The 13,961-nt window shown below is 50.3% G+C and overlaps 1 protein-coding gene across 5 annotated transcripts in view; it reads left to right on the top strand.

Annotated features, from left to right (window-relative positions):
- ATF6 (activating transcription factor 6) overlaps window positions 1–13,961 on the top strand; it is a 138,375-nt gene that overhangs the window by 2,573 nt on the left and 121,841 nt on the right. For all 5 annotated transcript variants that reach the window (XM_079761974.1, XM_079761973.1, XM_079761971.1 and 2 more), the window contains exons 3-5: window positions 4,484–4,560; window positions 11,319–11,406; window positions 12,917–13,023. In XM_079761974.1, the coding sequence (XP_079618100.1) occupies window positions 4,484–4,560; window positions 11,319–11,406; window positions 12,917–13,023 (272 nt within the window). The remainder of the gene's footprint in view (window positions 1–4,483; window positions 4,561–11,318; window positions 11,407–12,916; window positions 13,024–13,961) is intronic.

Genomic DNA, 13,961 nt, shown 5'->3' with positions numbered 1-13,961 from the left:
TGGAGAAACTTTAGACCATCTACTCCAAGAGTATTTTCCCAAGCTAAATATAATAGAAATAAGAACAGTTGCCATTTATTTAGCATTTTATTGTCAGGTGCCCTGCTGAACTCTTGCATGTATTATCTTTTTTAAAAATATATTTTTATTGATTTCAGAGAGGAAGGGAGAGGGAGAGAGAGATAGAAACATCAGTGATGAGGAAGAATCATGGATGGGTTGCTCCCTGCACGCCCCCCACTGGGGATGAGCCTGCAATCCGGGCATGTGCCCTGACTGGGAATGGAGCTGTGACTTCCTGGTTCAGAGCTGGACGCTCGACCAGAGTCACACACACCAGGCGCTTTATCTTATTAAATCCTCCCAACAGTCCAGTGAGGTTCTGTTATTTTACAAGTGAGTGAGCTGAGCTGAGAGAGAATGAATGTTCGGTCTTAGCGCTAGAGAGAAGCAGAAGCAGGATCCGAACCAGGGTGGTCTACCCCCCAAGCCTGTGCTCCAGGCGATGTTCTGTGCTGCTTCCCTGAACTACTTCTACTGACTGGGTTCTACCAAGATCTCCCAGTTATGTTAGTCATTAAGACTGTTTCCTCAGCTGGTAAACGACCACATAGCCATGCTGTTCCTTAAGCCGTAACTGGGCACTTCCTGGGAGCATTGTGTTAGTTTTCTTCCGAGGCACAGGCTGCACTTTCCTGACTGACCCGCACGGTTGACCCTGGTCTCCATGTCCTCGTTAAAGAGCGTTCATATCCGGTAGTGGGTCAGGCCCCGCCCTGAACGTGCCATCCCAGGCGCTCCAGGCTTGCTTTCCAGCTGTCCACGGTCCCCTCGGTTCGCACTTTAATGCTGACTCCGCAGGTGTTGTAAGCAGGGTAGATGTTGTAGGCTCTAGAAGGAAACGTTTCTGTCTGCTGGCGTTTTTCAGTAGAATATGCATTTTGTTTCTGGGAAGTACTTAACTTATTTGATTTTTTTATTAGAAGCTGACCATTAAATTTAAAGGGTCAGATTATATAATTAGTACTTCTTGTGACCCTAGGAACTGAGCAATTTAACAGTTGATTAGCTCAGAACAGCTGTGATGGGGAGTGCTTTTCCTACTTTAACTTGAGTAGTGAAATTTTAGAGCGAGATTTCGAAAACATTTTCTGTGAAGGTCCAGCTAGCAAATACTTTGGGTCACGTGGTCTCTCTCGCAATTCCTGGACTCCAGCATGACAGCTTTACTGTGAACACTGGAATTTGAATTTCACAGTTATTTTTAATGCTTAATCGACTTTATCTTTAGTACAGTTTTAGACTTACGGAATAAATAAGCAGATAGTACACTGAGTTCCATGTTACAATCCTCCAACCCCCATTACCTTGCGTGAGTGGCGTGCATTTACGGTGTTAGAATTGATGAGCCAGTAACTGAAGTCCATAGTCTACATTGAGGTTTACTGTGAGTTGTCCCTTCTGTAGATTTTGACAAATGTGTAGTGTCATGTATCCACTATTGCAGTGTCACAGACAATAATGTCACTGCCCTCAGATACCTGTTCTCCTCTCACCCCCTCCCTTCTTCCTGGGCAACCACTGGTCTTTTCGCTGCTTCTCTAGTTTCCAGAATGTCTTATAGTTGGGGAGTGGGGAGAAGAGGGAGGAGGTGGAGGAGAGAGAGGAATGAGAGGGAGAGGGTGAGGTATGGGGGAGAGGGAAGGGAGAGGAAGATCTCTTACAAGGCCACAGTCCTATCAGATTGAGCCTCACCCTTAGGCCCTCATTTAACCTAGCTGCTCCCTAAAGACCACCTGTCTCTGATGTATCACATTGGGGTTAGTACTTCAATGGCTAGATTTTGGTGGTGCATAAGACACAGTTTGTGTATCCATTTCCCTGTTGAAGGACATCTTGGTTGGTTTAAAATACTGACAATTACATATAAAGCTGCTGTAAATATTCACGTGCAGGTTTTTGTGTGGAGGTAAGGTTTTAGATCATTTGGGTAAATACCAGCAGCATGATTGCTGGGTCAAATGGTAAGAGTACGCTTAGTTTTGTAAGAAATTTCCAAACTGTCTTAGAAGTGGCTGCACCATTTTGCATTCTCATCAGTAGTGAATGAGAGTCCTGTTGTTTCACATCCTTGCCAGCACTGGGTGTTGTCAGTGCTTTGGGTTTTAGCCATTCTAGTACGTGTGCCATGGTATCATTGCAGCTTGAATCTGCCTTTCTCTGATGAGAGGTGATATGGAGCATCTTGTCATGTGCTTATGAAGGCGTCCATGTGTCTTCCCTCTCCTCCTGCCCTCTCTCCCTGCCCCTCCCTTGCATTTGTGTAAATACCACTTCACACAGATCCCCTCATTGTTAAATTTCACTGCATTTGCCCCATTTCTCTCTCGAGGGATGTGTTGACCCATTACCCCTAAACACTGCAGTGTATACTCCCTCTCCCCAAACAGGGATACTCCTGTATTCCTACCAAACACTCCTTCCCGCCAGGACATAAACATTGGTACAGGATTGCTGTCCAGTCCACAGCCACCATTCAGATTTGGCCATCTGTCTTAATAGTGGCTTTCTCCTTTCCTGACTAGGGTTCTCTCTGCAAACATGCATTGCTTTCACTTGCCTGGATGGTTCCTTAGTCTTTTCCTGTCTCTCGTGGCCTTGACAGCCTTAAAGAGCACAGTCTGTTATTCTATCAGGTGACCCTCACCCTGGGTCTGTCCACTGTCTCCTCGTGATCAGAGTCAGGTGTGTGTCATGGTGGGCTGCTAGGACACGGCACCGTGCTCCTCTCAGTGCATTGCATCTGGAGGCATACGCCGCGGACCTGTCCCGCGGTGACCGTCACCTTGACTGTAAAATCAGGCTGGTATCTGCCAGGTTTCTCCACTGTCAAGTCACTATTTGGGGGAGACAAACTGCCATGATGCCAATATCCTGTTCCTTAGTAAGCCTGCCCCCTGGTCTCCGTTGCTAACTGCAGCCTCCACCAGCTCCCCCTGTAATACCTAGTGGGCCATCTCTGCCATTGTCTCCATTTATAATGGACGTTGTACTGTGAGACGAGCCTCCATTGTGTGTGTGTCAATATGGACTCACTGACTCCTGTTTGATTCAGTGGGTTGTGATTACGCTCATTTTACTTTGATGCCAGATTTTCCCAGATTTGACCAGTGGGAGTCCGTTCATATCAGCTCTTTCATTCTTTTGACATGCTCTCAATGCTCTCATCATTCTCTGAGAATTTCCTTATCTTATGTCACAACAACATTTTCCAGCCTCATCTTGCACCTGCCGCCCAGGCAGGGCTGAGGGGACTGGGTGCTGCCATCTTTGAGAGTGTAGCAGTCAATTAGCATATTCCCTCCTTATTGGCTGTGGGCACTGTCATCTTTGTGAGGGCATGATGGCCAATTAGCATATTCCCTCTTTATTAGATAGGATAGTAATTAATGATAGTATCCTATATAATAAAGAGCTAACATGCAAATGGTCATCACACCCTCATGCTGTCACACCGTAGTGGCTCTGACACTCAACACTGGGGAGAGATGAATGGGGACCAGCCAGGCACAAATGAGCTTGCGAGAGAGAAATGGGGATTAGCCAGGCTGCGGCCCAGGAGAGGGACAAGCCGCCTGCCTCGTGGTCCTGGGGGCCAGCGGCTGCGCCTGCGCCTGCAGCCCAGGAGAGGGACAAGCCGCATTCCTGGTGGTTCCGGGTGCCAGTGGCTGTGCCTGCGCCTGCAGCCTGGCCCGGGAGAGGCACAAGCCGCCCGCCCCATAGTCCCGGGCGCCAGTGGCTGGGGCTGCGGCCCAGGAGAGGGACAAGCCGCTTGCCCTGTGGTCCTGGGTGCCAGTGCCTGCAGCTGCAGCCCTGGAGAGGGAAAAGCTGCCCGCCCATGGTCCCCTGCAGCTGTGGCTGGCCTGGGTCCTGGGTGCCTGCGGCCGGCCAGAGGGAGGGAAGGCCAGGTCCTGGGTGCCTGTGACTGGCTGGAGGAGGGAATCCTGGGTCCCGGGTGGGGGGTGAGGCAGAGGTGGTTAGGGGCCATCAGGCCAGCAGGGGAGCAGTTAGGGGTGAGCAGGCTGGTAGGGGAGCAGTTAGGGACAATCAGGCAGGCAGGCAGAGGTGTTAGGGCCAATCAGGCAGGCAGAGGTGGTTAGGGGTGATCAGGAAGGTAAGCAGAGGGGCTGGGGGCGATCAGGCAGGCAGGCAGGCAGGCAGGCAAGCAGTTAGGAGCCAGTGGTCCCGGATTGCGAGAGGCAGTCGGACATCTCCTGAGGGGTTCCGGATTGGAGAGGGTGCAGTCCAGGCTGAGGGACCCCTCTCCCCCGTGCACAAATTTCATGCACCAGGCCTCTAGTTACCAATAATAGTAATGCCAGCTCCATCAGCCTATGCCTAAGAGATCTGGCATAGGGATACAGTGGTTATCCATGGGTCAGAACATGGAATTGACAGTTCATCTCTGTTCTTTTCTTCTAAGATTCTGCTTTGTTTGCTGAACTTGGTTATTTCACAGACACCGAGGACCTGCACTTGGGGGCAGCAAATGAAGCTCCGGTAAGTACCCACGAGAGGAGAAGCAGTGAAGGGTGTGATATTTCAGTTCTACCCTAGTTATTGCAAGAAGGTTTCAGGATAACAGGTTTAGACTAGCTAAGTTTAAGTAACTTTAAGGATGATAGTTAGTAGCCATTTTCTAGTCAGTATGTTTAGGGTTGTAGAAAGTGCATTGGTCTTGGTGTGAGAAGACTTGTATTCTAAGTCCACATTTGGCTCAGGGGTGGGTGACCTTAGGAAAGTCCCTTTGCTGCCTGCTTCTTGGTTTCTCTAGGAAACTTGCTGCACCAGGGAGGTGGTGATGGAGCCACAGACCAGTGAACAGAACTTGCTTTTTGAAGGTTATGTATCTGTAGTGGAGAATGCTCGGACACCTGGCTGTCTCCTTACTTTTTGCCTTTGAGTGGGTGGGAGTCTGTGTAAAAGCTATTGTAGAACTTTGAGTCCTCAAAAACACCTTAGGTTTTCTTTTCTGGATTTGAACATTTGTGTTAGCACACAGCACACTGGCCAAGAGAACTTTTATTTGTCTTATTCTTTAATGGATGCGGTGCTGTTTCAGTTGGGAAATAATTCGTGTGAACAGAGTGATTTTATGTACACATCAATTGGATTGGATATTTATCACTTATTTTTTAAGCCCTTATTAACCTGAGAATAAAAATATGTATGCTTTCTCAGTGGGTTTCTCAGACATTTCTCAAAGAACTAGAGGCCTGGTGCATGAATTTGTGCACTGGTGGGGTCCAGTCGGCCCGCCCCACTGGGGGCCGATTAGGGGAGGGACCGCCCGGGGCGAGGGGCCGTGGTTGTTCCAGTCATTCTGCCATTTAGTCGCTGTGCTTTTAAACTGATAAGAACAGATACTACACTTGATCTTAGACAAAAGGCCGAGAAGTGATAATCGCTGTGCTTTTAATATACAGGATTAGTCAGCTCAGATGGCCATAAAAAAATATCATAAATTTGTGTGGCTTAACCCTTTACACTCACTTGCTTTTTTCTCGATTCCTTTATTCTAATGCTAACCGTGTCGAGTCACACTCGACATCCGAGTGCAAAAGGTTAAACAACAGAAATGTATTTTTCTCACAGTTCTGGAGGCTGGAATTTGGGTCAGGGTACCAGCATAGCATCGTCCCATACACCAGAAAGTGGTGGATTGATTGCCAGTCAGGGCACACGCCCAGGTTGCAGATTCAATACTCAGTCCAGTGAGCGTAGGAAACAATGGAATGATGTTTCTCTCTCCCTTCTTTTCTCTGAGATCAATTAAAATAAATGATAAATAAATAATGTTCTATAAGTATGGTTTTAACAGGAAAGACATTAGTGATCTATGAAGTGAAAAACTCATTATAACACATATATATATACAGCATGACCCCATTTAAAAAAATATTTATTGATTTTAGAGGAAGGGAGAAGGAGAGATAGATAGAAACATCAATGATGAGAAAGAATCGTTGATCAGCTGCCTCCTGCATCCCCTAGTGAGGATTGAGCCCAAAACCTGACCGGGAATCATATTGTGACCTCCTGGTTCATAGATGGATGCTCAACCACTGAGCTCCACCAACCGGGCCCCATTTTTATCAATACCAGGCACACGAGGTACATTGGCAAGATCTCAGTCCTAGATGAAAGTCTGAAATTGCCCAAACTCCTTTGCAGCGAGGTTTCTGGATATGAATTCGTGTCTGCCGATTGGATGCGCTTGCACAATATTTTGACGGCAGAAGTGGGGTGGAGGCATCTTCCCGCAGTTTGGGCTGTTTGCTGCTGGTGTCATGTTTGCAGAGATGTGGAGGTTTCCTGCAGCGGAATCCAGGCTGTGCACAGGCAGTTGGGGCAGAGGCAGTGCCCCGTGACCTGTTTTGTGGGAGCTGGAGGGCACTTGCAGGGGTCACAGCTGTGCCAGAGTGTCCCAGAATTCAGTTGTGGCTGAGGGGGCAGCTCCTCCCACTGGGCAGGGAGTCTTTCCTGGGGGTCCAGCCTAATACCCACTCCTCCAGCTTTCCGATGATTTCCCAAGCACCGATTCCCTGTGCTAAATTCTTTCCTGCCTAACAGCAAAGATCTAAAAGCATTTTGGGTCCTGTACTTTGAACGAAAGCAATGCTGCACAGGTCAGGGCTGAGAAGGGGTGAGGTGTTGCGGAAGGCTCCCTTCTTTGAGTCTCAGCTTCCTCTTCTGTGGCACCGAGACCAAAGATGATCAGTTCATAGTTACTGAGACCATGGCAGCCGTGTTTCCGGAAGATGGCCACAGCATTTCCCATCCCTCCTGTGGCCTTGCCACTTCCCGCCACGTCCTGTCTCTTGAAGCAGGGCTGACCTCCAACATGCTGGTAGGCAGTACACTGGTTGCCCGCAGAATTCCAAGGCCAAGGCCAAAAAGGCGCAGGTGTGCAGTCCCACTCACCTCCCCAGGGTTTCCAGCTCAGGCCCCGCCCACACAGCTCGGGGCTCTGTCTGGCACAGGGCCTTGCCCTCCTGGCTGGCTTCCCCTCCCATCTGCGTCCCAGCGCCTCACTGCACACCATGGCCCACCTGCTGGTGCTGCTGGGTCCAGTGGGTGGGGTAAGAGCCCACATTGGGCCTCGCACCTCCTGGCTGCTGTGTGTCGCTGCACCTTGCGCCCCGCGGCCCCTATTCTTGCCACTGTTCCAACCAGGGCCAGACGCCCAGGTGCTGTGTGTGGCCTGCGGGGACTGCTGTGGCCACCAGGAAAGCCTCCTCACCCCATCCCTGACTCCGGCGCCCTGATCCCGGGTCCACTTCTGCCAAAGGAGAGCTTTGCCCACGCAGCTGCCCGAGGCCGAGCATCTCCAAGATCCCTGGACTCCAAATTTCTGCAAGCCAAGGTGGTTGGCCGGCTGGCCCCACCCTGATCAGGGTGTTGGGGCGATCTGGCCCGGATCAGGCTGGTTGGCTGCCGCAGTGCGTGTCATAGCCCCTGGTCGTTCTGGTCGTCCTGGTTGTTCCGCTGTAACGGTCGCTGGATTTTTATATTTATAGATGGTTTAGTGGTTGTTTTACTATGAAGAAGAGAGTAAAAACACTTGATATATTTTGTAATCAGTGCATGGGATTTTAATGTTTATATTAGTTTTGTGAGACACTTAGAATGTGGTCTGTTGATTAAATTAACTTAATGTTGGCCGGTTGCCTGTGCAACTGATATTCGTTTACAACCTCTGCCGCCTAAGAAACAGTGTCCTAAATTGGAAAGATCCAGAGAAATACGGTCCTGACTATAATTCACACTCTTACCTCACACAAGTCTTCAGTTCCTTCGCTTTTCGAATATTACACGGAGGATTGGAGTGATGGCTTCTGAGGGCCCTTTCTAGCTGTAAAGTGTGTCTCGATGCTCAGCACTGAGCCACGCTGGTCGGGCTGTGCCGTCTTCTTGCCACACGGTAGTGGGGTTTCACAGGAGAAGTCATCAGAGAGCCAGAGGACATACGTGCCAGTAGTAACCTTTTACGTAAAACGTGCTGGAGGGTCCCAAGCAGACACTGTCCTGATGCTGTGAAAGTGTCTGTCTGTCTGGACTGAGAGAGTCTCAGGCAGGGCCTGCGTGTCGGCGAGCACTGCCTTGGCAGCCTCGTGCTCGGGCGGCAGGCTCGGGACGTGCGGGAGCTTGGGTGCTAAGTGTACAGGGCTGCCTAATTTGTGATGTGTGGATTCAAATAAGAGAAAACAGCAAAGGAGGTTGATTTAAAAAGTGGTTCTTTCATGACCTAAGTCTTGTTTTCTTCTTCTCATGTGAACTTGTACAGTATTTACTCAGTGATAGAGCAGTTTCCCTTCTCCCTCTGTTACATTCTCAGTAAAAATAAACCATATGGGAGACATTTTGAAATGTTATCCTAGAAATTATTACCAAACTAGAGAGCTGGTGCACGAGATTCATACACTGGGAGGGTGGGGGGGAAGGAGGGAGGGAGGAGGGGCTCCTCAGCCCGGCCTGTGCCTTCTCGCCGTCCGGGACCCCTCGGGGATGTCTGCCTGCCAGCTTAGGGGGATTGGGCTTAAGCTGGCAGGCAGACGTCAGACATCCCTCTTGCAGTCCGGGGCTCTCACTGTCCAGGACCCCTCACTCCTTACTGCCTGCCTGCGGCGGAGGCGGGAGAGGCTCCTGCCAAGCCGCTGTGCTCGCCAGCTGTGAGCCCGGCTTCTGGCTGAGCGGCACTACCCCTGTGGGATCGCACTGACGACCAGGGGGCAGCTCCTGTGTTGAGTGTCTGCCCTCTGGTGGTCAATGCGCATCATAGTGACCTATCGTTCTGCCGTTAGGTTGATTTGCATATTAGCCTCTTATTATATAGGACTAGAGGCCCGGTGCACGAAATTCGTGCACGGGGGTGGGGTGTGTGTGTGTGTGTCCCTCAGCCCAGCCTGCACCCTCTCCAATTTGGGACCCGTCAAGGGATGTCCGACTGCCCGTTTAGGGATCAGGCCTAAACGGGCAGTCCGACTGCCCCTACTGGGATTGGGCCTAAACGGGCAGTCGGACATCCCTCTCACAGTCCAGGACTGCTGGCTCTCAACTGCTCACCTGCCTGCCTTCCTGATTGCCCCTAACCACTTCTGCCTGCCTTCCTGATTGCCCCTAACCACTCCCCTGCCAGCCTGATTGATGCCTAACTGCTTCCCTACCAGCCTGTTTGCCCCTAACTGCCCTCCCCTGCAGGCCTGGTCACCCCTAACTGCCCTCCCCTGCAGGCCTAGTCACCCCTAACTGCTCTTCCCTGCAGGCCTGGTCCCCCCCAACTGCTCTCCCCTGCAGGCCTGGGTCCCCCCCAACTGTCCTTCCCTGCAGGCCCGGTTGCCCCCAACTTCCCTCCTCTGCTGGCCTGGTCACCCCTAACTGCCCTCCCCTGCAGGCTTGATCGCCCCCAACTGCCCTTCCTTGCAGGCCTGGTCCCTCCCAACTGCCCTCCCATGCTGGCCTGATCGCCCACAACTGCCCTCCCTTGCAGGCCTGGTCCCTCCCAACTGCCCTCCCCTGCTGGCCATCTTGTGGTGGCCATCTTGTGTGTTGGAGTGATGGTCAATTTGCATATTAATCTTTTATTAGATAGGATAGAGGCCTGGTGCATGGGTGGGGGCCAGCTGGTTTGCCCTGATGGGTGTCCCGGATCAGGGTGGGGGTTCCCTTGGGGCAGGGGGCGGCCTGGGCGAAGGGCCTGTGGTGGTTTGCAGGCCGGCCATGCCCCCCGGCGACCCAAGCGGAGGCCCTGGTATCTGGGGTTTATTTATCTTCTATAATTGAAACTTTGTAGCAGAGGCCAAGGCAGGCCAGGGCTGCGGGAGCTTGGCTTCCTCCATCGCTGGGGGCAACCCAAGCCTCCTGCTCTCTCCAGCTCCGTGGCTGCTGCCATTTTTGTTGGGATTTATTTATCTTCTATAATTGAAACTTTGTAGTCTTGAGTGGAGGCCTGGGGCCCGCCAGGGTATGCGGAAAGCTTGGCTTCCTCCATTGCCCGGGAAACCCAAGCCTCCTGCTCACTCTGTGGCCGCAGCCATCTTGGTTGGGTTAATTTGCATATTTGCTCCTGATTGCCTGGTAGGCGTGGCTTGTGGGTGTAGCAGAGTGATGGCTAATTTGCATTTTACTCTTTTATTAGTTAGGATGATTGATGCCCTAGCTTTTTGGCTCAGTGGATAGAGCGTTGGCCTGTGGACTGAAGGGTCCTGGGTTTGATTCCTGGTCAGGGCACATGCCCAGGTTGTGGAGGAGGCAGGCAATCAATGATTCTCTCTCATCATTGGTGCTTCTCTCCCTTCCTCTCTGAAGTCAATCAATCAATAAACAAATGATTGTTAATAATTACTAGATTAATCTTTACTTTTTGGTTGAGGCTTACTTTCTCTCTAATTGCTGTTTTGTTGTCTGTCACACTGAGTTACTATTGCCTGCCTTTTGACTTGGTTGCACTGTTTGTGTATTAAGTTCACTCTGTTCTTGCCTCTTTGCCTCAGACACTGTAAATAGCAGTGGCACTACCTTGGCCTCCAGCTCACAGGAGGGCTCTGAAGTCATGGGGGCAGCGCCATTCCTATGTATGGACTGGGTGGGGATCCAGATGGCCCAAGTGTGTCATCTGAAAGGAAACTTTATAATCTGAATGAAAAGAGACTGAGAGTCCCTTTTAGAGGTTTGTGACCCTGACCGAAAAACTAGGTTCTACCTTCTAGGGTTAAAAAATTTTAGAAATTTGAAAAGTACAGGGCAGTCCAAAAAAGAAGAAAGTGGCCTATCCTCCTGTGGGCCCTTCCTTCTTGCATCACCACTTTATTTTGGTAAATTTGAAGGCTCAAGCAGAGCCCTATGATTCCCGCCGGTCTTTCGCATGTCTGTGTTCTTTCACTGTGTATAGAGACGTGTTGTAGTAGGCATTGGCTTTGAGTCGTTTTCCTGAATGGCAACGGGAAAACTTATTTTATTTTGCTGTATCTCTCTTATGACAGAGACATATTTTGTGACTCTTGTAATGGTCTGTCCCCACTAAAAAGAATGGGGCCTGGGGGTCTTCCCCGGCTGTTACTGCTGTGCTTTGGTAACTGCATTGGTTTCTCTGGCCTCTCCACGGTGAGGGTTCAAGGTGAACTGATCAACAGAAAATTGTTTTTACTAAGTTTGGTGATAGCAATTTACTTATGGCAAATTGCAGCAATAGTTTGATTTCTAGATGTATATATTTTATTCTTCTAATATCTTTTGCTAATATCTTTTGAAACTTACAGGAAAACAGTTTTGATAACCTTGATTTTGATTTGGATTTGATGGCGTGGGAGACAGGCATTTGGGACATCAACAACCAGTTCTGTACAGGTAATGATGTATTTCATTGGTAAACACTTTAAATGGATTCACTTTATTTTGTAGTTTGGTAATAGTCAAAATGAGGTGGGGTTATTGGGCTACCTTGGTGGGTTAAAAAATTCCAGGGACTGTATATCCTACTCCTGGTATGGCTGTGCACAACATAAAATTCTTGCCATAACGTAGATCAGAATTTCATAGTTATGTTTCAGTCACACACAAGTAAAGAATTCCTTTCAGAAATATTGATTTTGACTTACAATAAAAGACTAATATGCAAATTGTCCCCTCGGGAGTTTGACCGACCAGGAGTTTGACCGCTTGCTGTGATGTGCACTGACCACTAGGGGGAAGCGCAGAATGAAGGAAGGCCCCGGCTGGCAGCCAGGGGAAGAAAGGCCCCAATCGGCCCTGATGGCCAGCCAGGCCTAGGGACCCTACCCGTGTACAAATTTCGTGCACCGGGCCTCTAGTATCTCTGTAAGAGATTAACCTGAGAACCAGACAGACTTAGGGAATCAAAGGAAAAATCTTGGGGTTACCAGCACTTAGGAACTTGGTGTAGGGCCCATGCGTGTGGCTATGTCCTCTGAGGAGGGGCACTCCCTGGCTGGGGAGGGGAGCTCAGGGGTGCAGGCAGGAGCTGGGGCCTGTGGCACGCTGTCACTTCGGTGAAGCTGATCAAGGATGAAAAGCCCCTTTCCCTTCTGCCAGTCGGAATCCTTGAAAAGAACCCTCTGTCCCTACTGACAGCCCTAACGGAAACCGGCTGGGCCTGCAGGAGTGATTCGCATCTCAGACCACAGGGGTGGACTCGGAGCTGGGGACAGAGGGTAGATAAGCATCAGGTCCCCATGTAGACTGGAGTCCCCCCTCCCCACACTTCCCTGGCCCTTCATGTTGTGTATTTGTGTATCTTGCTCAATGCCTGTCTTCCCTCAGAGCACGTGGGCTGCACAGGGCCAGTGTTCTGGTCACAGTTATGTAATAAATGACCCTAAAATGTAGTGGCTTAAAACCAAGGCTTTCAAACCTGGGGGTCAGGAGTTGGACAGGTGCACAGGAAGGGCTTGTCTCTGCTCCCTGCTATGCAGGCCGCAGCGGGAGGATCTGAAGGCTGGGGCAGCTTGACATCTCAGGGCTAGAAGTCTCTTAAGGTTTCTTCACTCGCTCATCGGACCTCGTCTGGAGTGACTTGGAGACGAGGACTGCCCACTAGAGTGCCTGCACGTGGCCTTTCTCGGTGCTTGCCTTCCTCACACAGGCTGACTTCACACGCACAGGAGTTCACGCAGCACTGTTGCTTCAGGAGCCCTGAGCCCCTCGGGTCAGCGGGAGGGGAGCACACTCCCTCCTGGGTGGGAGGTGGCAGGTCTGAGTACAGGCAGACTGCTTTCTCGTCTCGGGTTTTCACTCGGTAATAAACTTTGGTGACCTTCGCTTCCCCGGGTTGAACTTTAAGAGCAGGTTTTTCCTTCCTTCTGCTGACTTGACGGAGTTTATACTCGGTGTGTTTCAGTTAAAGATCTTGAGGCAGAACCTCGGCTGCTTTCTCCGGCCTCCTCCAGCGGCACAGTGCCGTCTCCGCAGTCAGTGGACTCCTGCTCCTCCACTCAGCATGTCCCCGTGAGTAGCAGTCTCCTGGCTGTCGTGCTGCCCGCACAGTGGTGGAGGGGTGTGTGTGTGTGTGTGTTGGGGGTGGGGGGTTCACATTGAATGAGTGAGCTCATTATCTCTTCTGAGCCCGAGGAAACTGAGTCTCGAGGAAGGGCATTGGGATCCCGGAAGCTGAGTTTCCCTGGTTTTGCCCGCTTCCCTGTGTCCATTGGCTCATTGTCCTTTCCTGGGATTCAGGGTTCTTCCTTTATTGCCGACCAATCTTCCCCTGCCGCCTGCCACCTGCCCCTGAGGACATTAAAGGCTGTGAGGTGGTTGCTTTTGTAACTCCTCAGCCCTGAACCTGGAAGGAATGGTCTTCTTAGTTCAGCAATGCCTAGCCTGCCTTTGAAATGACCAAGGTTTTTTTCTTTAATCCTGGTGAGGATATGTTTTTGTTGATTTTAGAGAGAGAGCAAGGGGTGGGCGTGGAGGGAGGAGAAAGGGGGAGGGGAGGGGAGAGAGAGAGAGAGAGAAACATTGATCAATTGCCTCCTGTACACTCCCGACTGGTGATTGAACTCGAAACCTGGATATGTTCCCTGACTGGGAATCAAACCCTTGACCTTTCAGTGTAGGGGACAACACTCCAACTAACTGAGCCACCTGGCCAGGGCATCAGATGACTGAGATTTTTACAGAAGTCTGGTAGCTCCTTAAAAATGATTGTGCTCTCCATCCAGATCAAAGCTCTGAGGCCAGGAAAAGGAAGTTCCAAAGGATTTAGGTACTTTTTGGAATGAGGAAAAGGAAAATATAACAAGAAAAGTTCAAATGAATATTTCTTTTTTTATTTATTTTAAATATATTTTATTGATTTTTTACAGAGAGGAAGAGAGAGGGATAGAGAGTTAGAAACATCGATGAGATAGAAACATCGATCAGCTGCCTCCTGCACACTCCCTACT

The sequence above is a fragment of the Cnephaeus nilssonii genome, assembly GCF_951640355.1.
Source record: "Cnephaeus nilssonii genome assembly, chromosome: 21".
In the NCBI taxonomy this organism is placed as follows: domain Eukaryota; kingdom Metazoa; phylum Chordata; class Mammalia; order Chiroptera; family Vespertilionidae; genus Cnephaeus; species Cnephaeus nilssonii.
This window is presented reverse-complemented; position numbering and strand designations above follow the sequence as displayed.